This window comes from Eptesicus fuscus, chromosome 9 (genome assembly GCF_027574615.1).
Source record: "Eptesicus fuscus isolate TK198812 chromosome 9, DD_ASM_mEF_20220401, whole genome shotgun sequence".
NCBI lineage: Eukaryota > Metazoa > Chordata > Mammalia > Chiroptera > Vespertilionidae > Eptesicus > Eptesicus fuscus.
In genome coordinates, this window is record NC_072481.1 from 92,561,043 (window position 1) to 92,587,733 (window position 26,691).

The following is a 26,691-nucleotide window of genomic DNA, read 5'->3' on the forward strand; positions in this document are numbered from 1 at the left end:
CCTGTGCCCATGACCTGGGAGGTGGGGATAGCAAGGCTAGGCCACCTCCACTTCAGCTCAGGCAAGAGTCCAGGAGGCCCAGAGCCCATGCTTTACCGGAAGAAAGGAGGACGTGAGCCAGGCCTGCTTTCCGAGAAGAGTGCTGAGAGCTGGTGCTCTGCAGAGGACGGCTGCGGTCCCTTCTGTCCCGCGGCAATGACCCGTCACTTTTCTAAGTGACTTGCAAATATTAACTTACATCTAATATTTAACCCTAAATGCTTGATGTGTATTAACTTATATTTCTTCCCAACTGGAGTCCTCTGAGGGGGTTACTATAATCATCTACGTTAGCAGGAGAGGAAACTGAGGCACAGAGGGGTTTAAGTATCTTGCCAGAGGTCACATACCTACTAAGTAGTTGAGTTGGGACTTGAACCCAAGAAGTCCAGCAGAAGTGGCTTCCCTGGCTCTTTTTGAGAGAGGGGGGTGAGCTCCGAGACAAATGCGCCTGTTCGGAGAGGAATTCGTATTGAATTCACTTTCCTCCTTTTGGGCATGTTTGCTGATTTTGGAGCGTCCAGCTATCTTCCCGAAACTTATCCAGGCCCCATTCATTATGAAGATAATGCTCGTAAGTCTTTCAGTGTAATTTGTTTCAGGAATTTTTCTAATTAAATCACATGTTCTACTTCTTTCAGGTTGAAATACTGTCTGGGAAAATCTTGTTTTCTCAATCCAAATTACACTCATTCATTTCCCTCCTACTTCTGGAAGGAAATGGATTTTCCCCTTTCTTTGCCTCTGAGTGTTGCTGGTGTGTTTTTTTATGCTGGTGCCCCTGCAGGAGGCTGGGGGGGGGGGTAGCTGGCACATGTGACCTCCCCTCAGGAGGATAGTCACAGCATCCACTCCTGGGGGCACTGTGTTCACATCTGCCTCCTGATCCTGTTCACGCCCAGTGCTTGCGAGAAGACAGGTGTCTGTTTCATCTGAATTGGTCACTTCCAACTTTCTTAGGCTGTACTCGCTTTTCTGCTGGAAATCTTCTTCCCATCAAGTCACCTGATCCACCTCCCAACCCCTTAGTGTCCTACTTTGCCTCTTACGTTCCTTGACTCCATCCTCACTGCTACCCTTCCCCTCACATCACCTCCTACTCAGAACTGCTTCCCAGGGCCGGTAGGCTAGACCCCCAATCCTCCAACTGCTCCGAGACCCTGTCTCACGTCGGCCTGCCTCTCGCAGATGCTCTGGCCTTCGTTGGGCTCTCAGAATGCACCCGGTGCCTCCTGGCTGCAGGGCCTCCCTGTCCACAGCCTCGCCCTCTTTGGCCACTCCTGGGAAACCAGTCCTCAGCTTAGCCTGACTCCTCAGACCCCGGCCAGCTCTCCAGTGGTGCACCATCTCAGCTGCAGACACTGGGGCCCGTTGCCGGCATCCAGCTGTGACGAATGGTTTGTGTAGCTCCTCAGGGCCCATCGCCCTGTGTCTGCAGAGCCTGGCTCCACTGTTTCCCAGCACTAGCAGAAGACCTTGACTCCTAGCAGGCATTCCACGAAAGCTAGAAATAAGTGAGACATGGTCAGCTATAGACACTGGTTGTGTGGCCTGGAGGTAACTGAGTGTCTCAGGGTGGGCTGCAGGTGTATGAGTTAGGGGAGCTCCTGCCCCTGTCAGCATATCCTAATCTTGGATTCAGGCTGGAAGAAAACCTCATGTTCCAAAACGTTCCATGCCCTTTCTCTTTTCAACAAATCTTCAGTTTATTGTTGAACATGGCAGGTGTTCTCAGTGGAGTTTGCAGCTGAATTGCCATCAATATTTGGATCTGCTCTGGAGTGTCATTGTCACAGTATCACTCCTGCAGTCATTAGTGTTACACGGCATGTCCAAGTACTGACGGCTCTCCTTGTATCATAATTCCCAAGATTTTGAACATGTACTGCAGGAGTAGAGCCTGCTGGTTTCCTATGTGGCCGCACGGACTGCAGCCACTGCACAGAGAAATCTTGGAATAAGAGCTCCACCCCTGCTCCTCGTCACAGCAACGCCGGCAGTCACTGGGCAGTGCCCCCGCAAGGCCCGGCTGGAACACTCTGTGCACGTGATCCTCATCAGAGCCTTAGGAGGACCATGACCAGACCATCCTGCTGTACGTGTGAGGAAACGGGGCCCAGAGAGGCTAAGCGTTGGGGAGCACTGCTTCCCCACACCCCACATTCCCTCCTTGTGGAAGGAGCCAGACCCGAGGAGGGAGAGCGGACTCCCTCCCCTCCTTTTCTCCTGGAGATTGGGCCTGTGCAGGGTGCAGGCCCTGTGTCCTCAGACATCAGGCCCTCTCGGGCAGTACCCGGAGAAGCCAGCCTGGCCCAGCCTTGCCAGGATGGGCAGATGAGTCTGTAAGATGCAGGCGTCCCAACCTCGGGCCCTTCCCAGTGGTGGAGCACAGATATTGTCCTCACCTGCCTTGCTCTTTGTCTTCTCCATCTGTTTGGAACCTGAAGTGAGAAAAGAGGGGCCATGTATAAGGCCACTCAGGGTCCCCAGCAATAGATAACTTGTCCAAAGTCCTCCTCATCCTGCCCCTCATGCTCCTTCTCTTCCTGCTTCTCCTCCTCCTCCTTCTGCTGCTGCTGCTCCTCCTCCTCCATCTGCTCCCCCCTCCTCCTCCATCTGCTCCCCCCTCCTCCTCCACCTGCTCCCCCCTCCTCCTCCACCTGCTCCCCCCTCCTCCTCCACCTGCTCCCCCCTCCTCCTCCGCCTCCTCCTCCACCTGCTCCCCCTCCTCCTCCACCTCCTCCTCCTCCACCTCTCCCCCCTCCTCCTCCATCTGCTCCCCCCTCCTCCTCCACCTGCTCTCCCCTCCTCCTCCATCTCCCCCTCCTCCTCCACCTGCTCCCCCTCCTCCTCCACCTACTCCCCCTCCTCCTCCGCCTGCTCCCCCTCCTCCTCCACCTGCTCCCCCTCCTCCTCCACCTGCTCTCCCCTCCTCCTCCATCTGCTCCCCCTTCCTCCTCCACCTGCTCCCCCTCTTCCTCCACCTGCTCCCCCTCCTCCTCCGCCTCCCCCCTCCTCCTCCATCTGCTCCCCCCTCCTCCTCCACCTGCTCCCCCCTCCTCCTCCACCTGCTCCCCCTCTTCCTCCACCTGCTCCCCCTTCCTCCTCCACCTGCTCCCCCTCTTCCTCCACCTGCTCCCCCTCCTCCTGCTCTTCCTCCTCCACCACCTGCTCCCCCTTCTCCTGCTCCTCCTCCACCTGCTCCTCCTCCTCCTTTTTCTGTTGCTGCTCCTCTTCCTCCACCTGACCCCCCTCCTCCTCCTCCTGCTACTCCTCCTGATCCACCTGCTTCCCCTCCTTCTGTTCTTCCTCCTCCTGCTCCCCTTCCTCCTCCTCTTCCTCCTGCTCCTCTTCCTTAGCCTGCTACTCCTTCATCTCCTCCTGTTCTTCTTCCTCCTCTTTCACCTCCTGCTCCTCCTCCTCCTGACCCTCCTCCTGCTACTCCTGCACTTCCTTCTGATCCTCCTCCTACTTTGCACTTCTTCCTGCTCTTCCTCCTCCACCTGCTTCTCCTGCTCCTCCTCCTCCTCCACCTGCTCCTCCTTCTCATGTTACTCCCGCTCATCCTCCTCCACCTGCTCCTCCTTCTGATCCTCCTCCTCATCCTCCTCTTCTTTTTCTCATTCTCCTCCTCTTCTTCCATCTTTTTGTTTCCTCTTCCTTACCTCCCTTCTCTTTTGGTCCTTTCTTGTCTTTTATTTCTGTAACTGATTTTTTCCAGTTTTACCAGGAATGCGTTAGCAGTGTACACAAACTTAAGACAAAGCCAGCTTATTTCACACCCCCATCCAAGTGAGTGCAAATGACCCTTGACACGTGTTTCCCCTGCATCTCTGAGGCTGGCCTCTGCTGTTCTCAGGAAGCGTTCTTTGGCCTCTCCCCTGGATATCCAAACCACGGAGAGGTCATGACCCTTCCAGTGTGTCTGCAGGGACATCTTCCCTTCTGCAGTCAGTGTTGAGAAGTGGGGACAGACTAGGTCAGCTTTTCATTCGGTTCTTGTAATAGTGCTCTGAGGTGGGGACAGCATTCCACTTAACAGATGAGAAACTGAGGCACAGAGCAACTAAGTAACTTTCCCAAGGAGCCTCAACAACAAAGGCTGAAAGCTGGGACTCTGCTGGGTCTGTGGGCCCCTCGCTGCCCCCTGTTCTGGAAGGGAGACCCGCCCAGCCAGACCAGGGCCCTCTGGCTGCATCTCACAGGGACTAGCATGGGGGCAGAAAAGGGTGCAGAGTGACAGGAGGTGCCTGGCCTGGGTGGGAGATTCCTAACTTGACTCTATTTGTTTTTTGTTTTGAAATGTTCCTAATGGCTCAAAACCAGAGGGTGGAGAGTCCTGGCAGGGGAGCAGGAGGGGAATTGCTTCAACAGCTGTTTCCTTGATGCGCAGAGTCTGTCGACCCTCATGTCCCCTTTTACCCGTCATTTCCGTGTGCAAGGACTTCACAGAGTCCCTGCGATTTCTGTCTGATGAGCAGAGGTGGGAGGTCCATTACCTATTCAGTTACCTCCGGAGGTCCCAGGCGGCCTCTAATGTTTCCTGTAACCCGGCTGGTGGACTTTTGTCCCAGAAGAGCAGACCTAGTGCTGAGGAAGTTTATGTTGTTGTTGGCAGGCTGGTGGGTGATAGGTCTAACAGACAAAATGTCAGCGGCCCCGACAGGTTCATTTCATTCCATTTAGAAGGCAGTCCCTCTGTAGACAGCAGTCAGTTCTTCAGACATGGGGCTCCGGAGTTTAATGTTATAAAAAACAAAACTCGGTCATAGTTACAATTGCTACAGCTTCTTTAGCAACATCTGTTTTATATCTAATAATGTGGTAGTAGTTAAGTTGGGGCCACATTTAAAAAAACACAACCTTTAAACTTACATAAACATCTTAATGGGCATTTCAGTTTTCTTCTTGTAAGATTTTCATGGTGAGCAAGTGGCGCTAATTACAGTTGATTCCTGGTAAGTTTTACAAAAGTGAAATTACTCAGGTCACTGGATCCAACATGATCTATTAACCATGACATTTCTATACTCTTCAAAAGCTTTTTAGGTTTTTAACCAGGGCAAAGTATGTTTGTAAATCAGATTAGTCTATTTGTACAAAGGGGACCATGAAAGTCAGGGAGACCTCAGGAGTGGGTCTGCGGACGCAGCCGAAATGCCAGCGTCCGGCTTGTGCACGGACCTCAGTCTTCACACCTAAATATGGGAAGGAAGAAAGTTCTGGAAACTCAGGTGGCATGGTATCCCTCAGACATAGGAAAGGCTTTTCCTTCTCCTTTCTATGCCCCAGCTGGTGACACTGATCCAAAAAATTTTATTTAAATAAAAAGCTCCTACGTCCTTATGGTTAAGCAAAATATTTTCTTTCAAACTGTAACTAATGAGGTTGGCGGCCCTCCTGCCATTGGATGGCAGGAAGGAGGTAGATCAGGAGAGAAGTAAGGGGGCAGGTGGCAGGGGGGTGGGTGTGGAGGGCACTCTTCAGAGACTCCCCGAGGGAGCTGCTGCCCCGGGCCCCTGGGGGGCAGGCCCGTTTCCTCTGAGCACTAAAGGCTTCCTAGTACACGGGGAACTTCCCACCCCCACTGCTTTTTAAAAAATGTAGTAGACTTTTGGGGATCACTTTAAGTTTTCAGAAAAGTTACAAAGTGGTACAGAATTCCTGAATACCCCTGACTCAGGCTCCCCGCTTGTTAACATCTGATATCACCACGGCACAGTTGTCACAGCTGAGAGGCTGCCACGGGGACACACCGCTAACCAAACGCCAGCCTTTATCTGGATGTTACCGTCTTCCCATTAGTAACCTCTTCCTGGCCCAGGATGGCACTGAGTCATCCCTTTTCCCCGGTCCCCTCTGGACTACAGCAGCTTCTCAGTCTTTCCTTGTTTCCGTGGCCTTAACAGTCTTCAAGAGCACTGCCCACCCACCCAATCGGTTAAGTCGTCCTTTTCTCTTAGCTCCCGCGGAGGGAAGTATTCCCCAAGGACAGGCCCGGGTAGGAGCAAGAAGGGCCTGGGAGACGGGACAGGTGGCTTTTGTGCGCACAGAGGGGTAGGGAGGCGTGGAGGCCCAGACGTTGCCTATTCTGATCTTCCATATTAACGGCTAAGTCAACACCAGCACTTGAGCAAACTCATGAACCGTGTTAATGCGGCCCGGAGACGCCTCAGTCTGTTCAGAATGGCTTTCGGAGCTCGTTTGAGCCTCACAAGAAACTGTCTCCTAGCTGTGTGGTTGGTCATATCCCTCTCAGCCAAAACATCATGTCTTTCCAGCTGCCAGCGGCTTTAACCGTTAAAAGTATACCCACATATGCCGAAACCGGTTTGGCTCAGTGGATAGAGCGTCGGCCTGCGGACTGAAGGGGTCCCAGGTTCGATTCCTGTCAAGGGCATGTACCTTGGTTGCGGGCACATCCCCAGTAGGGGGTGTGCAAGAGGCAGCTGATTGATGTTTCTCTCTCATCGATGTTTCTAGCTCTCTATCCCTCTCTCTTCCTCTCTAAAAAATCAATAAAATATATTTTTAAAAAAATAAAATAAAAGTATACCCACATGTGGATTGTGCATGTTTGTGTACGCACAGATGGCACACAGTTCCTGCATCTATTTCTCTTTCGAAGATGCATGCCCTTGCGGGGCGGTGTCAGAAGCAGCAGCAGCGCTATCGTGTGTTCCGCCCACGGTTAAGGGGCATGTCAGCATGTGCTTATCTGAGCAGTGGGCGGTGCAGACAGGTCAGACTTACAAGGAAGCCACTGTTCTCCTGTGCCCAGAGCCCAGTGAGTGCTCAGCAACCTAGACATCACCCTTCGGCCCTGTCCCTGCGGCGTGGAATGAGCCTGCGCTAATCACGTGTGTGTGCGCCCTGCCTGGTTCCCAGGAGAGGCTGACCGTGAGCACGGCTCCCTCCACGCCCCACCCCGCGGGGCGTCTGAACAGCCAGGTTAGAGTCTGTGAACACTTCCGCTGTCCTGACAGCCAGGCTCTGTGCCCTGGCTTAGAGGGGAAAACCCAAAGCATTCTCCCTGTTCACGCCGCCTGACTTGGGAACCGGGCTGTCTTCGAGGCCGCTGGTCCGGGCCTTGCGGAGAGGTCACGCTCTCTTTCTCCGCAGAGCTGGAGAAGGAGCTGTCCCGGAGGCCCAAGAAGGTCTGCATCGTGAAGATGGTGGGGACCCGGAACCTGTGGAAGAACATCGTGGTCCTGTGTGTGAACTCGTGAGTTGCCGAGGGACACATCTGAGGCCAAGGGCAGGGAGGGGCCGGAAAAGGGCCTCTGGGGCCTCCTCCTTCCCAGCTGGTCTGTGAATTATGGCCGAGCTGGCCCTCTGGCCTGCCCAGCGCTCCGCTCTTTGCTGAGGGGCCCAGCTAAGGCTGATCAGCCTGTCAGAGCTTCCTAACCAGTGGTCAGAAGGCGACAACTGCTGGAGGATATGGGCCCCACCCCCAGCCTCGGGGCAGCTAGAGCCCCAGCCAGCCACCCCCAGCAGCTCAGGCAGGGCCCTGGGCTAGTCCACACAGATGTGCATCCTTCGACCCTCAGAGCATGGGCCAGGCTAGGCCTGCCATTCCCCACAGCTGTTTCTATCAAAGCAGCTCCATTTAATCAGTTCTCAGTACTGGGGTTCCTGATTAAATTTGGGGGAAGATACAGAAAGTTCTCCTGCCAGAGTGATGGGAGAGCTCAGACCTCACTTACACCCAGTCCCCCAGGTGAGGAGACCATGGCCCAGGCACGGGACTGACCAGCCATGGCCACCGGGTGGGCAGGGCCAAGACCTCAGGCCTCAGCCTCCTGGCCCAGAGTTGGCCCCGGGCACGCCCACCGCACCACTGTCCATCTCGGGCAGACACTGGCTAGACCAATAGGACCACTGAGAATGGAGTGACTTCTCCAAGTTGTATTTTGGGAAAAACACAAAATGTGACAAAGACAAGATGACATTTTAATGATTCTTGTTGGAGGGTGTCTCTTTCTCTGGCTTTGTTGTCTTAAATTGCCTTTTCGGTCAGAGGACTTCCTCTCCACCAGAACAGAAAGGTGAATTCTTCCCTGCACCTCCGGAAGCCAGGAGGGAAGGGCAGTCATCGGGCCAGGAGACGGAGGACTGGGTCTCAGTTACTAGATGAGAAGAGGACGGCCCGGGGCTGGGTCCTCGGCTGAGTGCTTCCCAAGCAGAAAGGCGTGTGTTTGGCGAAGGGCGGCATCTGCTGCAGGGGTGGGGTCTGCTGCAGGGGTGGGGTCTGCTGCAGGGGTGGGGTCTGCTGCAGGGGTGGGGTCTGCTACAGGGGTAGGGTCTGCTGCAGGGGTGGGGTCTGCTGCAGGGGTGGGTCTGCTGCAGGGGTGGGGTCTGCTGCAGGGGTGGGTCTGCTGCAGTGGGCCTGATGCAACTTCGAGGCGTGATGAGAGCACCAAGGGAGTTGGAGGAGAAGGGAAGTTCTCACTCTGGGATGAATGCTGAGCGCTGACATAACTAAGGGGCTCCCCCAGCATGCAAGCGTTTCACACCAGACCCCGTCCCAAAGGGCCCTTCAGAGCCCTGGGTTCGGTCCACGTGGTGTGGTCACCACTGCTGCGGCCTCCCTGGGCGTGCACAGGTGTTTCCCAGAGCAGACATCTGTCTGCAGCAGCTGGGACACATGTTGCCAGCAGATTTCTGTGATCCTGTGGGGCAGACAAGAGGCTTGATCCGGGCAGTGGAGGGAGGCAGAGGTAAGTGAAGAATTGAAACAAAGTCTCCAAGACCATTTGGCCTGGCTGCTCCTGGTTCTTCAGGGTGCCTTTGACAAGTAGCGGCAGAACAGGGTTGAACAGGTGGTTCTCTGGACAGATTCCCAGGCCCCCAGCACCCCGAGTGCTGAAGGAAGAGGCAGACACGGATGGGCAATGTGTCTCCAAGGTTGTCCTTGGCCAGCTGAGTAATCTGTGCAAGCGGCTAGACCTCCCTCAGCCTGTGTGCCCGTTTGTGAAGTGAGTCTGGCAGTAGCTCCTACGGCACCGACGTGGGGTTGAAGGAGTCGACACGAGGGGAGCCCTCTGTCTTGCATGTGGGGCTCCCGTGAAAGTTGCTGTTTGAACAGAAGGCCTCACTGCCTTTGTGCTCACACCTTCCTCCTGGAGTGATGGCAGGGAGTGAGCGCGCGCCCCAGCGAGGGTCACTTCTCTGACGTCTTCAGTCCGCGTGTCACTCTCCTGTCCATTCACTGATGGTAACGGCGCACTTTTGGTTGCACAGGGAGCCGCTTACACGATTCCCCGTTGTTGGACACAGTGACTCCCGGCGCGTGGCCCGGTCCCTGGTGTCCCTGCACGCCCGCACATGCCCTCTCGGTGTGTCTCCCACAGGCTCACGGGGTTCGGGATCCACCACTGCTTCGCAAGGAGCATGATGGGCCACGAGGTGAAGGTGCCGCTGCTGGAGAACTTCTACGCCGACTACTACACCATGGCCAGCATCGCCCTGGCCTCCTGCCTGGCCATGTGCGTGGTGGTCAGGTTCCTGGGGCGCCGGGGAGGGCTGCTGCTCTTCATGATCCTCACTGCCCTGGCCTCCCTCCTGCAGCTCGGGCTCCTCAACCGTGAGTGGAGCCGGGGAGTGGGAGGGCCGTGGGGCGGGGCCGGGTGGAGGGGCCGGGTGGAGGGGCCGGTGTACGAAAGGGCTGGTGGGACGTGAGACTAGTTTTCAGTGACCTGGTATTGGAAAGTCAGCCACTCCAACAGCTGTGCATGGTGACTGCCTTCTCTCCCCTCGCCCCCAGCCCGGGGCTCCCGCTCAGAGCCGCCCTGACTGCACCTGCATGGCCGCGGCTTCACTAGCGGCCAGACCATCTCTGTGAGAGGCCTTGTTTCCTCCCTGTGAAATGAAGGGGGAAATAAATGTTGACACTCTCGTGTTGGGACACTGCTTTTCAGTAGATAGTCCCAAGTTCCTCAGCTTGTCTTTGGGCCAAAGAATTTCTCAGTAGATGTTTAAATGATTTGAAGGAACGCTAGGGAACCCACATAGCCCCTGCAGCTATAAGAAGGCAAGCTCAGAACAGCGCCGCGTGAGCCAAGGCCCACCTCCGGGCGTGGAAGGAGCCACCGGCATCGCTCTGGCCTGCTCACGGTGAGACGTGAGTGAGCCCGGCAGCTGAGCCCTCTTCTCACCCGTGCCCGGCCTCCTGGGACAGCTCGGACACTGGGGGGACACAGAGGCCACGGGGAGAGCTACCAGGCTGTGGGGACTGGGCTCGGGACCCTCGTGCACCGAGGGTCAGAGCCTCTGGTATGTCAGGTGTGCGGGACGTGGCCGAGACATGAGTCAGGGTCCAGAACGGAAGGAAGCGAAAGAAACGTCCTCAGCCTGTGTGCCAGCTGGATTAGACAATAGCTGGTTTCCACCCCACGAGGCATTTTTCTAACGGCAGGTCCTATGCATCCTGCATCCTGCCGGGGACTGGTCTTTGTTTCAGCTGTGACTGACGAGGCACCGGAGAAGTGTTGTCTGTCTCTCGACCATCCTGTCCCCGGTGGGGCTGCCCGAGCTGCCCTCCCAGGGAGCCTTGGGGAGTGGGCGTTCCAGGGGACGTGCAGGGGCAGCCCGGGGCCGCCACCGTGCTCTCTTCCCTGAGCAGGGAGGAATGCCACAGGGACTTTGTGCAAAGGACAAGTCGGCCGAGGATCAGACTCAGAGCATAATGCCCCTGGCGGGGGGTCTGGCCGCCGCGGAGGCTCCCTGAGCACCGGCGGCAGGGACAGGTCTCGTGTGCAGCGGAAGGAGTGCTTGGCTTCAGGTCAGGGACTGAGCCAGAGTCGGTTCCGAAGGGTGCAGGCTTCTCCCCAGGATGAGGCCAGCGGGGCGTTAGCCTGCCCTTCCCAACAGGAAGAGTTTTGTTTAGTCGAGTGCTAATTCCAGTGCCTGGGAGTGTCCCCAGAGGCCTTCTCCATCTCTCTAGCACTCTGGCCCAGACCTGGCAGGGAATTCACTGAGATCCCAGCCACATGGAAACACACAGTGGGCTTGCCTAATGTGCTTTCTTTCTCCCCCTTTTCCCGCTTTCTTCGTCCTCGTCCCTGTGGTGCCCTCATCTCCGTGGCCCAGTGATTGGGAAGTACAGCCAGCACCCAGACTCAGGTGAGCCCCGCATGCTTGTGCGTGCGGGTCATCATCTTTGTATTGCATCCAAACGGGCAATTTCATAACCACTCACACACCTGTGTTTTCCCTCTCCTGTTTCTCCTCCTCCTTCACCCTCCAAGAGTTGCAGCTGAAGTTGGCCGTAGGTTGGACACTATAAGCATACATCTGTGTTCTCTACCCCCTTTGCTTCTAGAAAGAGCTGCTCATCCTCCCGTTTGTGCCCGGCTTGCACGCATGCCCTCGCCTCTTCCCCTGGCACCGGCACCGGCAGTCAGCACAGGCCTCAGCTGCCACCCACGCAGAGATGCAGTGTCTTAGGGGCAGTGCTGGGCGCGATCAGAAAGCCCACGGGTGTCGGAGGCCCGGCTGGCCGTGCTGGGGGGGGAAGCTGCCGTCCCACTCGTGAATGAGTCTCGCAGGCTTGTTGCTCTCCGCTGCGGGGCCGGGGCCACCGCTGTGCACCGCAGTGCTGCCGGTCACATGCGCCTGGCCTGACGCGAGCCCATGGCCCTGGGCCCTCCACAGGGAGAGCCTGAGGTCCCCGTGCAGCCTCGCAGGGAACTGAGCTCTGCTCCAGCGCCTGCTATTGCTTCACGCTAGACGCCACCTTGGCGTGAGGTCAGACTCTGGCGCCATTTGCAAGATGCTTGGGTTGGTTGAGCCCTTTCCTTCTAGCCCATAAATTTTTCTGTTTGGATTATTTGAGTTTTTGTTCCCTTAACCCAAGCCTAAGATACCCTGTCCCATGTATTGGACTGGGCAAAACTCAGGCCCGAACAGCCAGGGCTCTCTGAGTGCGGGCACCTTTCTCTGGAACCATACGGAAGGCTGGCACAGAGTGGACGTTGCTATAGTCCTGAGACTGCCAGCCTCCCTTCCGGCCAGGCCGGCTCAGCCTGAGGAACCTGGCAGTCAGTGTGCCCCAGCCCTCAGGACCCACAGGGGACCTGCGGGAACCCGGCAGTCTACTGCCCAGAGGGTCTGACCTCCTGCCGCTGGGCTGCTCCTCCCTCTGCAGAGGGACTGAGCACCCTGGCCTGCACCCCAACAGCAGAGAGGGGAAGAGGGAAGACCCTTCATGCGTCCCAGGCCTCCCTGCTCCCCTCTCCCCTGCTCTCTCCGCCTCAGCCTGACTAGCTTCCGTTCCCCTTCCCTCTGCCCCTCCTCACCGACCCTTTCTGATTGCCCTTCAGGTATGAGCGACAGTGTCAAGGACAAATTCTCCATCGCGTTCTCCATCGTGGGCATGTTTGCCTCCCACGCGGTGGGAAGCCTCAGTGTGTTCTTCTGTGCGGAGATCACCCCCACGGTGATAAGGTGAGTGGTGGGAGAGGCCCCGCAGGATGTGTTCCTGGGACCCTGGAGGGCTGGGACCCTGGAGGGCTGCCCACCTGGCGAGGCTCCGAGTGAGTTCACAGCCTGAGCTTTGGCCTGCCCTGGCCTCGGGCAAGGGTGATGCGTGTGCTGAGCAGTGAGCTCAGTGAAGGGCGCTCCACCCTGACCCGAGGCAGCTGAGAATCAGGAGAGAACTTGATTCTGGGTTCTGCCAGGGTGCAGTTAGATGAGGAAGAGGAGGAGGAAGAGGACGGGGAGGGGGAGAGGGAGGAGAAGGGGAGGGGGAGGAGGAGGAGGAGGAAGGGAACATGGCAATGACTGGAAAGGAGTGAAATCTGGTAACTTACACCCATACTTCAAGTGAAATCAAATGCTGCCAACTCCTCTGAGAGACCCCAATGAAAAAAATCTTTTTCTAAATAAAAAAGGGAAGTAGAAAGGGCCTTGTTTTTTTACTGGCCTGAGAAGTTGACAGGCCACATAGAGAGAAAGCCCAGCAAGTTATAGCATTGATTTATTGAGCCAGTATTTCTCACAAACCCACCATGTGTCAGGCAGTAGCCAGGTGAGCAGCACCAGGACACAGCCTGGCAGAGTTATGGTAAGTTTATAATTTCCCGAGAGTGGTGCCAACTTGTGCTTAGCTCCTTTCTTTTGGTTCATGAAGGGAGGTTTGGTCCTTCCTGGTGCTATCCCAGGTAGTGGGGGGCGGGAGAGGGGGCACACACCATTTGATGTTACTAAGATCATAGCATAATAAAAGGGTTTGCCTTTATTTAAAAGGGCACCACTTAACCGCAGAGCCATAGGTTTCCCGGTAATTACTGTGTGGGACTATGGAAGAGCTCACCCTGGTTTACTTTGAACTTTGTATGGGAATGTCATTAGCATTTCCAACACAGGTTTTAAAATATAAACTGTGAATATGGGCAATTATTCAGCTGCGAAATAAAGCCCAGAAGTCAGCATGACGACACCTTTCCACCCTGACTTTCCCACACGGGGAAACGAGTGGAGGCCAACGTGACGGGCCGGAGGTGGGATTTGCTGGACTAATTATTTTAGCCCCCGGCTACTGGGAAGGACTCTGGGAGGAGGCAGGTAGGTTCACCGACTCTTCTTCCCACATTCCCAGCAGGCATACCGACAATAGAATTTTCACATGACCTCATTTTGATTCATTCTCCCAGATTTTTACAATATGTGCCAAGCCCAAGCCTGAGGCTGCTTGGTGCTGTGGGATAAAATGCCAAGGAATTGTATACTTAAGAAAAGAGCAGTGAAATGCCACATAATCCATCCTGTCCAGCCTCTGCCTGAGCAAAGTGAAGCGCTGAGCCTGAAGTTTGTTCTTATTTGTAATGCTGGACGTTGCAAAGTGCCTGAGGCAGACGGCAGCTCTCTCCCTTTTCTTTACCTAAACCTCCTCCCTTTACAAACGATTCCAGCAACTAGGATTCTCTCTGTGGAGCAGAAGTCAAGGTTAGACCGGCTTTCTGCTGGCCTCTGCGGCTCTGCGGCCTCTGTGACTGCAGATGCTCCCCTGGGGTGGCCTCCCCTCCCCTCTGGTAGTGGGGAGACTCTACTGTTCCCTGTGAGATTTTGCATAAGCAGCTGAACTGAAGGAAACACCGTTTCGTTTTCCTCTGTGATGCAAACCTGCAAACCCGGAAAGATGATCTGGGGGTAGAAATTCAACAAATATGTTGTCAGATTGAGCTTGCCAAGATGACGAATTAGAAAAATCTTGGCCCTTGGTGATGTTTTTGTACTTGCAGAGAATGAAAGAAAATTCAGTGCAAAGGGGGTCTTGTCTCCTGGCCAGGATGGAACTGTCTGGTGTTACTGATGACCCCTCTTGGCACCGTTTCCTTCCGAAAGCTGTCTCTTCCACACACACACACACACACACACACACACACACACACACACACACACACTCAGGGACAGTTCCTACACAGTCCCAGGACCGGAGTGGCTTTCTTATCCTCCCCCCACTGCATGCAGATAAATCCAGGGTAAGCTAGGATGGGTGGCCTGCGGTCTGTGAGCTTCACTGTTCTTAGTACAAAACTAGCCTTTTTCTATAAAGCTGTGTTAAAAACACGTCTTCTGAACAAGAACGGTAGTGCAGGTCAGCTGCCAGCGCTGACTGTGGGCAAACGGGAGGATAAGAACCTTTCTGCACAACAGCTTGTCGAGCTCCATTGTCCAAGAATGACAGCGACTCACCAGGGCTAATTAGTCAGTTCGTTGTGTCCCCTGATCCCACCCAAACCCTCCGCGCAGGCGCGTGCACAGCCGCTCCTTCCATGAGCGGAGGCAGCGGGTTCTTCTCGGATGCGCTTGGGAGATACTGGGGGTGGCTGGGGAAGGACTGTGTCTGCGGCACCTTCTCCGCTGTGGCTCGGACAAAGTGGCGGGACCCTGGCTGATCCGGAAGCACTTGGTGGCTTTTTGTGGCCGTCATCTTTTCTCTGTGGTGTCCACCTGGGAGCGCAGGCGGGAGCCCCTGGTTCCCAGTCCGGTGAGAAAGGAGGCAGGTGCTGGTGACAACAGCAAGTCCACTTCATTTTCCCAAAGTTCTCAGGGGCTCCCTCCACACCCTGAGCCTCGAGGGTGGGTCCCCTGCTCTGGGTCCGAGCCCATCCACTCCCTCCTGGTGTCTCCTGCTCTGCTCCCCTCAGGCCACCCCACCTCCTTCTAGAAACTGTTCTTGGCACTTGCCTGACCTGACACCTTCATCCTAACTAACCCTTCCTGCTTCCCACCTCAGGACTAGACCCCAGACCCTGAGGTCTTCCTCTCTAAAGTTGCCTCAGGAGCCAGCACTGGGGACAAAAATGGCCTATGTGTAACGTGGAGTCTGCTTAGCTTTTTTAAAGATTTGTGTCTTAAATATTTATAGCAAATGCTCAGTGAGTGAGCAGAAGCCAAGGAGACGAGGCACACACATTAGAAGTTAAACAGCAGGCCGAGGGCCGAGCAGAGGGCAGAGGATGAGCCCAGATTTTGGTCCTCAGCCCAGAGGAAAGAGCAGAGGCGGGCCAGTGTGACCCCAGAAGCCACTCGTCCCTGCATGGCCCCGGGCACGTCCTTCAGCCAGCCTCCACCTCTGTGCCCTCCCGTGGGAGGACTCATGACCGCTTTGTGTGGTGGTGGTGATGAGGGAGGAGAGAATATAGGTAAAGGGTTTGGCCTTGTAAATGAAAACTGACATTGACAGCTATCCCAAGATATCGACAAAGCTTGTATGCCTATGGATTGATATTGAGCTCAGAATCCATTTTTTATTCTCTTTTACATGTCTGCTCATAATAATAGTTATATTTATTCTTTGGGGTTTTCTATACAAACTATATATAATTACTGAACATGTATGACTGTCAATACTCTTTAAAAAAAGAAAATTGTTATTTGGGCAGTTATATTTATTTCTGTAAAAATTGACACAAATATTTGTTCATCCTTGACTTCACAGAAGTCTAGTAAAGACAAGCTAAGTAACATAAAAGAGGATGTGAGAAATGGGAGGTATGTTTCTGGGATTCACATGTTCAATGGAATGATGAAGAGTCTGGAATTCTTAATTCATTTGCTATTTCCAATAAGGCGGCTCCCTGTATGTGGATCTTTCTATCCTTGAAGTAATTTAGATATTATAACTAGTAAAATAAAGATAGCTGGTGGAAATGAAAATTTGTGTGCTCCTAAAGCACAGCAAGACAAAAGCTGCCCCGCCCCCATTATCTTTTATCTGTAAATTGAGGGTCTGACTGCTCTACTGTGCATATGCTGCCCTCTAGTGGCAACCAACAGAAAAACGCAGGAACCAATTGTGGGGAGGAAAATGAAACTATCACCTAAATAACCAAATAACCAAGCATGTAATGATCCGATTCTCTAAACTGAAATTTCAAAAAGAAAATACAAGGCCAAAAATGATGTACCAAATTCTGCCAAAATTGTTTCTAATCTTACAGAATAATTTTAAGGTATCTTTGATAGAAAACCAAACAGAAAATTGCTTTCATTGAAAAATATATAGCATGCATGTGTACATACCTGTTTATGTGTATATAGTATATGTGTATATAGGTAATTTTTTAATGATCCCTCTAATCCTATCAAAAATCAAATATATTTCATGTGACATGATTTATTAACATAATGTATTAGTATGATCAAGTTCATTGGTCATGATGAAGGGAGACTTCTGTGTGGTGCTGAGCTCAGCTCCTTCAACCATGAATCCGTGTTCGACCTTCCTCGTGGGTCTGTGCACTCTACCTTCCTGCATGTTAACCCACGTGTGGTCTTGACATGCACTGAGCTGCCTGTCAGTGGCATTCACTCTTAGTGACAAGGTCAGGTGGAAGCCAAGCAGGTTTCAGAGAAAAGGATGTCTTACCGATATCAAAGGCCCCGCTGAAACATGTCCATTTTCCCTGGCATCCAGTACGTCCCCTGCAACATCCTGTGGCTTCCTAAAGTGACTAGAATGATCAAAAAGACTAAGTGGCACCCTAGCTGGTTTGGCTCAGTGGGTAGACCATCAGCCTGTGGACTGAAGGGTCCTGGGTTCTATTCCGGTCAGGGGCATGTACTTCAGTTGCAGGCTGGATCCCCGGCCCTGATCTGGACAATCAATCGATGTGTCTATCTCACATCAATGTTTCTCTCTCTGTGTCTCTCCCTCTCCCACTCTCTCTAAAAATAATGGGAAAATATCTTCTGTATTAACAACAACAACAAAAGACTAAGTGGTTATTTTAGGAGTTCATATTACTCATCTCACAGATGGAGTCCATCACGTCGCTCTTTCCAGTGGTCATCTATATTTAACCTGTCCTGTTTGTTTGACCTTCCTACCTACGAAGCCAGTGTAATCCATAAACAGCCAATATTTACTGGGCATAAACAGTGTGTGCCACTGATATTCTAGGAAGTACTCCTTGGTCTTGAAGGGCCCATAAGCTAACAGGGATGGTAAGCACATGAGCAGACACTAACAGAAAGGTGCAGCGTGTCTTTAAGAGGTTCTCCGGGACTCTATCTGGGAAGGGGTTAATAATTGGAGACACGCCCCAAAGCACTGCTGTTCCTCATTGTGTCCCCTGGATGGCTCCGTGGCACATGATGTGACCGTTCCTCTCGTGCTTCCAGTCTCTCCCTTGGGGAGGGCGTTCTGTTGCGCAGACAGCACTGATGACACGTCTCAGCCTGGGTGAGGGGAGGCTGGCTGCTTTCTCCCATGGCTCAAGGTAGGGAGTGCTATCACTCGTGGATTAGTGTGTCCGTTATCTATTGCTGTGTCACAGATTACCCCACAACGTGGTGGCTTACAGCAACCTGTGCTTCTTCCATCCCAGTTTGTGTGGGTAGCAGCCTGCATGGCCTAGCTGGGCTCTCACCTTCAGGGTCTCCCCCAGGCCGTAATCAGCTGGACCCACTTCCAGGCTCATTCAGTAACCAGCAGGTTTCCTAACCCACCCGGGCTGCCATGACAGAGCACCGTGGAGCGGGCGGTGGACACACACAGAAAGGTGGTTGCTCCCCGCAGTTCGGGGGCCGGGAAGGCCCCGGTGTCGGCGGGCTTGGTGCGTGGTGAGGGCCTGCTTGCTGCGCCCTCACCTGCTGGGCGGCAGAGAGCTCTCGGGGCCCTTTCCTAGGAGCCCCAATCCCATCAGGGGCTCCGCCCTCGTGATGCAATCACCTCCCAAATGCCCCCCTTCTGATACCATCACATTGGGGATTAGGAGTCACATATGAATCTGGGGGGACGCACACATTCAAACCGTAACAGAAGGATTCAGTTCGTCGCCGAACAAGTACTTTGTTCCTTGCTGGCTTTAGGCCGGGGGCCACCTTAGATCCCTGCCACATGGGCCTCAACACCGCAGCTTACTTCATGAAAGCCAACAAGAGAGTTTGCTGGAAGTCCAGTCTTTTGTAAGCTAATCACGGAGGGACATCTCATCACCTTCGCTGCATTTTATTAGTAAAAAGTGAGTTGCCAGATCCAGCTCATCTCAAGGTGCAGGGTGTGATCACCGGGTGGGGGAGTGATTGGGGCCATACCAAGTGAATACCCAGGTGCCAGCCAGCTCTCAGCCAGCGGCTGGTAGAGGCTAGGGCTAGCAAACTGAGTCAGGCCTGGTCCCGCCCTGGAAAACCTGAAGAATAAGAGCCGCACAGACATGCAAACATGAGTAAGTCTGGGCTGTGAAGTCAGGTGTGCGGAGGGTATGGTGGGGGCACTGGGAGGGAGGGAGGCAGCGGGCAGAGCACTTGGCAGCCTGCACAGTCTGTACCAGGGCGATGCCGGGACTGGATTCCGGGGCGCAGAGGGAGCAGCCAGTGGTGTGGGAGGAGGGAGGTGAGTGCACGGGAGCAGTGTGGGGGGAGGGATTGAGCCAGAGCAGAAGTCTCTGGAAGGGAGAGGGTGGTGGGAGGGAGGCAGCCTCAGGAGGCATTGTCTGCAGGGCTTGGTTGAGAGGACTGGGGAGGAGAAGGAAGGACCAAAACTGTTCGCACCTCAGCCAGCCTGTGTGTCTCTACCTTATCCTGGAGGCTTTATGCTCCTCTCTCTCTCTCTCTCTCTCTCTCTCTCTCTCTCTCTCTCATCCTCACCCGAGGATATGTTTTTTTTGATTTTTAGAGAAAGAGGAATCGAGGGAGGAGGGGAGAGAGAGAGACAGAGAGAGACACTTTGATGTTAGAAAGAAACGTCAAACCCGCACCCTGACTGGGAATCAAACCCTCAACTTTTTGGTGTACGGACAGCGCTCCAGCCAACTGAGCCACCCGGCCAGGCCTGGCTCCTCCTCTCTTTAGCCTCTCAGTTCTTGAACTTGCTCAGCTCAGACCTTGCTGTCAGGTTCCTCCTCATCCCTCACCAAACACCCCAACCCCACTCCACTGATCTCAGCGCTCTTCCCTTCACCTCCCGCTGTTTGTCACTTTAATATTAATGCCGCAAGAAAGAAGTTAGGAATGCATCAATATTTCTGCTTTGTGGCGCCAACAGAGAGGTGATGAGAGCTTAGCCAAGCAGAGACTATCAGCAGCAAACCTGCTCCGCCTGGGGTCGCTCGCTGTGCTGCTCTCCCTACCCCTTTACAGATTCTCCCTGCGGCTCACAGAGGGGACGGGACGCTGTGGATGGTGGAGCCAGAGCTCTGACCCAGGCCACCTGTTCTCTTAGCTGTGGCATCTCCTGCCTGTGTAGCAGCAAGCGTCTGTGAGGCAGCTCGCTCTGACCTGCCTGTATGTGTGGGCTGCCCGAGGTGGGGTGGCCCTGACTGCCCACTGCTCGTCTTGAGGCTCCTCTGCTTGAACGAACACTAGTGACAAGTCATGTCTCCTTCTTCACTAAGCACATGAGGCAGTTACCTACCCAGGAACCTGGCAGGGCTGGGCGCGAAGCACCGGAGCTTAGCTGAAGCAGGGTGAGAGAGCCCCATGGAGGGCTTGGAGGGGGCAACGGGCAGGAGGGCAGCAGAGAGGGGGAGCCCTGGGAGCTGTGCATTATCTGGAGGCAGGAGGGAGCCATGCGAGGATTTGGAGCAAGTGACTGGCATGATCAGCTCTGTATTCTAGACAGGGCACTTTGTCAGCAGTGAGGAAATGAAGTCTGAGGAGATGGGAGGGTCCCTGTGGGAGACTCCAGTGAGGGGAGTGTAACCCCCCCTGGGCCTGAGCTGGTCGGGGGTTGGACGGGAAGGGGGCTGAGAAAGGGAAGGGCCAGGGACTCCCAGGCTTGGCTTTGTCCCTAGGGCAGTGCGCCTGGGTCTTAGCCTGCAGCAACCTCAGGAGAAGTGTTGGCCACCCTCCTCACCTCTGCATCACCCAGCACCTGCTGTGCCTGAGGCCACACCCTCAGGGGGTGGGCTGCTACCTGCAAACACAAAAGGCCATTCCTAATTTAGAGAGAGAAGGGGAGAGAGAAATTTATTTTTTTTCGTTATGAAACATGACAAAATGGGGAGACCACCCATTGTCCCACCCTTCACACACAGTTGCCATTCTTCAGTTCTGTTCTTTGAGAAAAAATATTTGCAAGACTCTGCTCCGTCCTATCTTTATCATAAAACTGTATGTCTGATTTAAGGTGGCCCTTAGGTCCAGCTGTCCACCTGGAGAGCCCCAACATGCCACCATCTCTACCTGATTCCTACAGGTTTGCTGCTGATAGTCTCTGCTTGTCTAAGCTCTCATCACCTCTCTGTTGGTGCCACGAAGCAGAAATATTGATGCACCCTGTCACCCTCCCGATCCTGGACTGGCCAGCCAGAGGGGGTGTTGTAGTAGGACGGCAGGTAGCAAAGGCAGGGTCTCTCTTTCCCTTGTTGGGGACAATAACGCCCCTGAGAAGACCTGCAGAGCAAAGCAGAAAAGAAACTCCCACCCAGGCAGCAGGGTGAAAGGGAGAGGGGAGCCTGGACAATCTCTGAGTTCTCAGGAAGAAAGGTGAGGCGTGCGTGGGCGCTCTTCTAGACTAGAAGTCTGGTTATTTGTATCAACAGGAGGCCCCAGGTGGAACAGTTTTGGGGTTTTCTTAACAGCTTTATTGAGGTACTAGAGGCCCAGTGCACAAACTTGGTGAACTGTGGGGGAGAGTGTCCTTCAGCCCAGCCTGTGCCCTCTCGCAGTCCGGGATCTTTTGGGGGATGTCCGACTGATGGCTTAGGCCTGCTCCCCACGTGGGCCTAAGCTGTCAGTGGGACATCCTTAGAATTGCTGCAGAGGCGGGAGAGGCTCCCGCCACCGCCATTGTGCTCACCAGCCGTAAGCCCGGCTTCTGGCTGAGTGATTCTCCCCCTGTGGGAGCACACTGACCACCAGGGGGCAGCTCCTACATTGAGTGTCTGCCCCTTGGTGGTCAGTGCTCGTCATAGTGAGTGGTTGAGCAGCCTTAGCATATCATTAGCACATTATGCTTTGATTGGTTGACTGGATGACTGGACACTTAGCATATTAGGTTTTTATTATATAGGGTAATTAACATACCATAGCATCTATGCACTTTTAGTATATAGTGCAATGACAGTACAATCCTCACCACAGCCCAATTACAGAACATTTTCACCAAAAATTACTCATGGCCCTTGCAGTTTCCCTCCCACTCCCAGAGCCAGGCAGCCACTCGTCTGCTTCCTGTCTCTATAGACTGGCCTTGTTTTGGACATTTCCTATAAATGGATTCCTACAGTCACTTAGCATGGTTCTGAAATTCATCCATGTTCCTTTTTTATTACGGATGCTAGTCCACTGTATATGACAGACCACATTTTGTTTCTCTAGTCACCAGTTGGACAATAGAATTCTGTCCATTTTTGGATGTTATGAATAATGCTACAATGAACATTCGCTAGTACGTTTTTGTGTGGACACAGGTTTTCATGTTGCATAGGAGTGGAATTGCTGGATCATAAAAATTTATACTTAACTTTTTAAGAAACTGCCAAGCTTTTCCACAGTGGCTACACCATTTTTCTTTCCTAAAAGCAATATGAGGCTTCTAGTTTCTCTGCATCCTCACCAACACTTGTTATTGTCTGTCTTTCTGATTATAGCCATCCTAGGGGCGTGAAATAATATCTCACTGTGGTTGTGATTTGCATGTCTCTAAATGTACTTATTGGATGTTTTATAGTTTCCCTGGAGAAATGTCTATTTAAATCTTTGGCCAGTTTTTTAAATTGGCTTATCTTCTTACTGAGAGCTCTTTATATGTTTGGATACAAGTCCTTTATCACATATGCTTTGTAAACATTTTCTCCCAGTGTATGGTCTTTCTTTTCATTTTCTTAAGAGTGTCTTTTGGAGGACAGAACTTTTAAAGTTTCTTAAAGTCCAAATGGCCATTTTTTTCTCTTATGTATCCTCCTTGTGATGTCATGTGTAAGTAATTTTTTCTTTCCTAAAGAAAAAGATGTTTTCCCTTTTCTTCTAGAAGTGTTATAGTTTGAGCCCTTATATTTAGGGCTGTGGCCCATTTATAGTTCATTTCTGTGTACACTGGGCAGCAAAGGTCCGACTTTATTCATTTGCACGTGGATATCCGGTTGTCCCAATGCCACTTGTTGAAAAGACTGTCTCTTCCCTGCTGAATTTGCCTTTGTCAGAATCAGTTGACCATGAATGTAAGGGTTTATTTCTGAACTGTCAATCCTGTTCCCTTGACCTGTCAATACACCAGCACCACACTGCCTTAGTTACTGTAGCTTTATAGTAAGTTTTGAAATTGAAAAAGTCAGTCCTTGATTTTGTTATTTTTCAAAAAGTCATCTTGGAATTTGATAGGGATTGTGTTGGATCAATTCAGAAAAAAAAAATTGCTATCTTAACAATATTTGGTCTTCCAATCCATGAACATGGAATGTCTCTCCATTTTTTACAATCTTTTAAACTTTCTCAGCAGCATTCGCTTTATAGCTTCCAGCACACAAGTCTTGCATTTCCTTTGTTATTTATTTCTAAGTATTTTACTCTTTTGATGTTATCGTGACAGGAATTCTCTTAATTCCATCTTCAACTTGTTGGTTGCTAGCATGTAGACACACAGTTGACTTTTATATGTAGACTAGAGGCCCAGTGCGCAAAATTCGTGCAGGGGGTGTGTGTCCCTCAGCCCAGCCTGTACCTTCTCCAATCTGGTACCCCTCGAGGGATGTCCAACTGCCCGTTTAGGCCCGATCCTAAACGGGAAGTCGGACATCCCTCTCACAATCCAGGACTGTTTTGGCTCCCAACTGCTTGCCTGCCTGCCTTCCTGATTGCCCCTAACTGCTTCTGCCTGCCAGCTTGATCACCCCCTAACCACTCCCCTGCCAGCCTGATTGACCCTGCCAGCCTGATTGATGCCTAACTGCTCCCCTGCCAGCCTGATTGCCCCTAACTGCCCTCCCCTGCAGGCCTGGGTCCCCCACAACTGCCCTTCCCTACAGGCCCGGTCGCCCCCAACTCTCCTCCTCTGCCAGCCTGGTCACCCCTAACTTCCCTCCCCTGCAGGCTTGATCACCCCCAACTGCCCTCCCTTGCAGGCCTGGTCCCTCCCAACTGCTCTCTCCTGCTGGCCTGATTGCTCCCAACTGCCCTCCCTTGCAGGCCTGGTTCCTCCCAACTGCCCTCCCCTGCTGGCCATCTTGTGGTGACCATCTTGTGTCCACATCGGGGCAGCCATCTTTGACCACGTGGAGGCAGCCATCTTGTGTGTTGGAGTGATGGTCAATTTGCATATTACTCTTTTATTAGATAGGATAGAGGCCTGGTGCACGGGTGGGGGCCGGCTGGTTTGCCCGGAAGGGTGTCCCGGATCAGGATGGGGGTTCCCTTGGGGCGTGGGGCGGCCTGGGCGAGGGGCCTGTGATGGTTTGCAGGCCGGCCACACACCCCGGCAACCCAAGCGAAGGCCCTGGTATCTGGGATTTATTTATTTATTTATCTTTTTAATTGAAACTTTGTAGCCTTGAGTGGAGGCCAGGGCCGGCCAGGAAGCTTGGCTTCCTCCATTGCAGGGGGCAACCCAAGCCTCCTGCTCACTCCATGGCCACAGCCATCTTGGTTGGGCTAATTTGCATACTCGTTCCTGATTGGCTGGTGGGCGTGGCTTGTGGGTATAGCAGAGGTACGGTCAATTTGCATGTTTCTCTTTTATTAGTGTAGATCTTGTACTTGTGTCCTCGAAGGTCAGTATTTTTGTGAGTTAGAGGCACCTACAGTGTCACCAAGGGAATCACGGGCTCCTTGGGAGCTCCTGTGTCCCACATGCTACAGGGGCCTACCCTTGAGCCCCTTTGCCTCATAAGCACATCCAAGAGTAAGTGTCATTTCCTAAAGGGCAGTACCCAACTCTTGACCAGGTCCATTTGAAAGTTATTTAAACCAACTGAAATCTGCACCCCTGGACCTTCTGCCTACTGGTCTGCACCTGCTCTCTGAGGTGAGGCAAACGTCTGCATTTCCCCTGAGATGAGACCTCCTCGCCCGGCCCCTTCCCTGTGGCCCCAGAGCTCTGAGACCAGCCAGTTGTCTGTCCTGTAAGTAAGGGCCCAGTGGGACAGTAGGACCATTACCTCCTGTCACCTGAGTACCGTGGTCCTCTTTCCTGCAGCCTAGCACTGCACTGCTTTCTTGGTGTCCACATAACACCTTCTCCCCAAAGTTACATCTTTATGCCCAAATCGCCATTAATTGGAGGTTTGATGGGTTTCCCCGCTGCTGTGTATCTGCAGTGCCTTTGGAGTGTTTGGTAGGTCCCCTCCTGTGGCAGAGGAGTGGCAAGTGGCTCAGGCTCCAGGCTTGTTCGGTGCTATTTGAGCTCAGTGCGATGGGAATGTCTCCGTCAGGGCACGGCTGCTGGAAGAGCCTTTCCCAGAGACGGGACACTCCCATTGGTGGGGTACAGAATGATTCTAGGAAATACATGGGACTCGACAGTAAATAACATCAACTCACAGTGAGAAAATACTGTTTTCACCAAGTGTCTTCAAATCTCTGACTGTGGCAAAGAGAAAGTCTGCTAGTGTTGGTATGTCTCTAACACCTTTAACCCTTGGTAATCCAACCAGCCCCCCTCCTACTTTTCTAAATGAAGAGCAAGGGGAAATAGCAGAATTTAATACTACTCTCTTTTTCACTGCATGCACATTATTTATGGCAAGGGATAGTTGTCCACTTACAGTGACATTATAAAGTTGTCTTTCAAATTAAATGAGGGAAAGTATTGCGTGAACTAGAGGTGGTGGACAGGTGGCCCAGATGAAGGTGGTTTGGGATACCCCACATGGGGGGTGCCCAGGTGGGGGGCATGCCCGGTGCCCACGCCCCAGCCAGGCCTCGGGATCTGCCGTGACTTTGCCACGTCCGCACTCTGGGATCCACTGTGCCATGCGCGGGGGTGGCCGTGGACACTAACCTTGGTGCTCGGCCGTCCTGCAGGTGCGGCGGGCTGGGGCTGGTGCTGGCCAGCGCAGGCTTCGGCAAGCTGACGGCGCCCATCATCGAGCTGCACAACCAGAAAGGCTACTTCCTGCACCACATCATCTTCGCCTGCTGCACGCTCATCTGCATCATCTGCATCCTCCTGCTGCCCGAGAGCCGGAACCAGAGCCTGCCCGAGAGCCTCTCCAACGGGGAGCACTACACGCGCCAGCCGCTCCTACCGCACAAGAAGGCCGAGCAGCCGCTGCTGCTCACCCACGCCGAGCTCAAGGACTACTCGGGCCTCCACGATGCCGCGGCCGCGGGGGACGTGCTGCCCGACAGCGCCGCGGCCAACGGCCTGCGGTCCTGCGGCTCTGCTGCGCGCGGCCTGCCCTGAGCCCTGGGCCCGTGGGGGTGGCTGCGCGCGGGGTCACCGAGGGACCAGACGTGGCTGCGAGCACACACGGCTCTGCCGGGCACACAGGGCACCGACGCCGCGGGAGCACAGGACCTCGGCTGGTGTGGGGGGAGTCTTCCCGAAACTCTAAGGATCATGTGAGGAAGCAGGCTCTTTGGAAATGACTTTCTTTTCTGCCATTAAATGTTTGTATTTATTTTGGTCATTTTTACGAGAAGCACTTTATTCCCTTTCCTCTCACTGATCTTGAAATAGAACCACCCCCTTCGAAAGAGAGACCCAGTCTCCCCGCGGGCAGCGGCCAGAGGCCCCCAGGGCCGCGGCTGGGCGCAGACACCACCGCGAGCAGTGCAGACTGCCTGAGCTGAAATGTAAATGATGAGGTGTCCGCTGGAGGCTGATGGTCTGAAAGGTTCTTTTTGTTTGTAGCGTCAGAGCTTCTGGCCCGTGTTTTGGGAGAAAGCAGCTCACGAATGTCATTAAAACCAGCTTAATCTTTCCTTCAAGATCACCCTTTTGTACTGGATGCTGGAAACTCTTTGGGGAAAAGCTTCAACATTTCACCACAAATCGTAAATGATTCGCGGCGTTGTCTCCAGTTTTCTGACCCAAGTTTGCCTGGTTCAGGTCCCGACTACATGCGCTGAGGTGTGGGGCGTTTAGCATTAATGCTTCCTCAGATCCAGCTCCGCGGAGATCCAGCCCCCTCCACCGTCAGCTTTGCCAGCACTACCTGAAAACACGGCTGCTTTCTGAAGGGAAACCAGTGGGACAAGAGCTGAAATAGAGGACCAAGGCAAACCCAGAGGGCGGGTGCGCTCCCAAAGACAGTGGCATGC

At 53.5% G+C, this 26,691-nt stretch overlaps 1 protein-coding gene across 4 annotated transcripts in view; it reads left to right on the forward strand.

Annotated features, from left to right (window-relative positions):
• The window catches only part of SLC22A23 (solute carrier family 22 member 23), a 190,713-nt gene extending 164,656 nt beyond the window's left edge, over positions 1–26,057 (forward strand). Inside the window, exons 6-11 of one of the 4 annotated variants that reach the window (XM_028136847.2) lie at positions 7,162–7,264; positions 9,393–9,625; positions 11,131–11,163; positions 11,289–11,312; positions 12,363–12,486; positions 25,450–26,057. In XM_028136847.2, the coding sequence (XP_027992648.2) occupies positions 7,162–7,264; positions 9,393–9,625; positions 11,131–11,163; positions 11,289–11,312; positions 12,363–12,486; positions 25,450–25,831 (899 nt within the window). In that variant the 3' untranslated portion in view covers positions 25,832–26,057. Of the gene's footprint in view, positions 1–680; positions 724–7,161; positions 7,265–9,392; positions 9,626–11,130; positions 11,164–11,288; positions 11,313–12,362; positions 12,487–25,449 lie in introns of those variants that run through there. The other 3 variants (XM_054721531.1, XM_054721530.1, XM_054721532.1) reach the window with 3 other exon arrangements.
• The last annotated feature ends 634 nt before the right edge of the window (positions 26,058–26,691 follow it).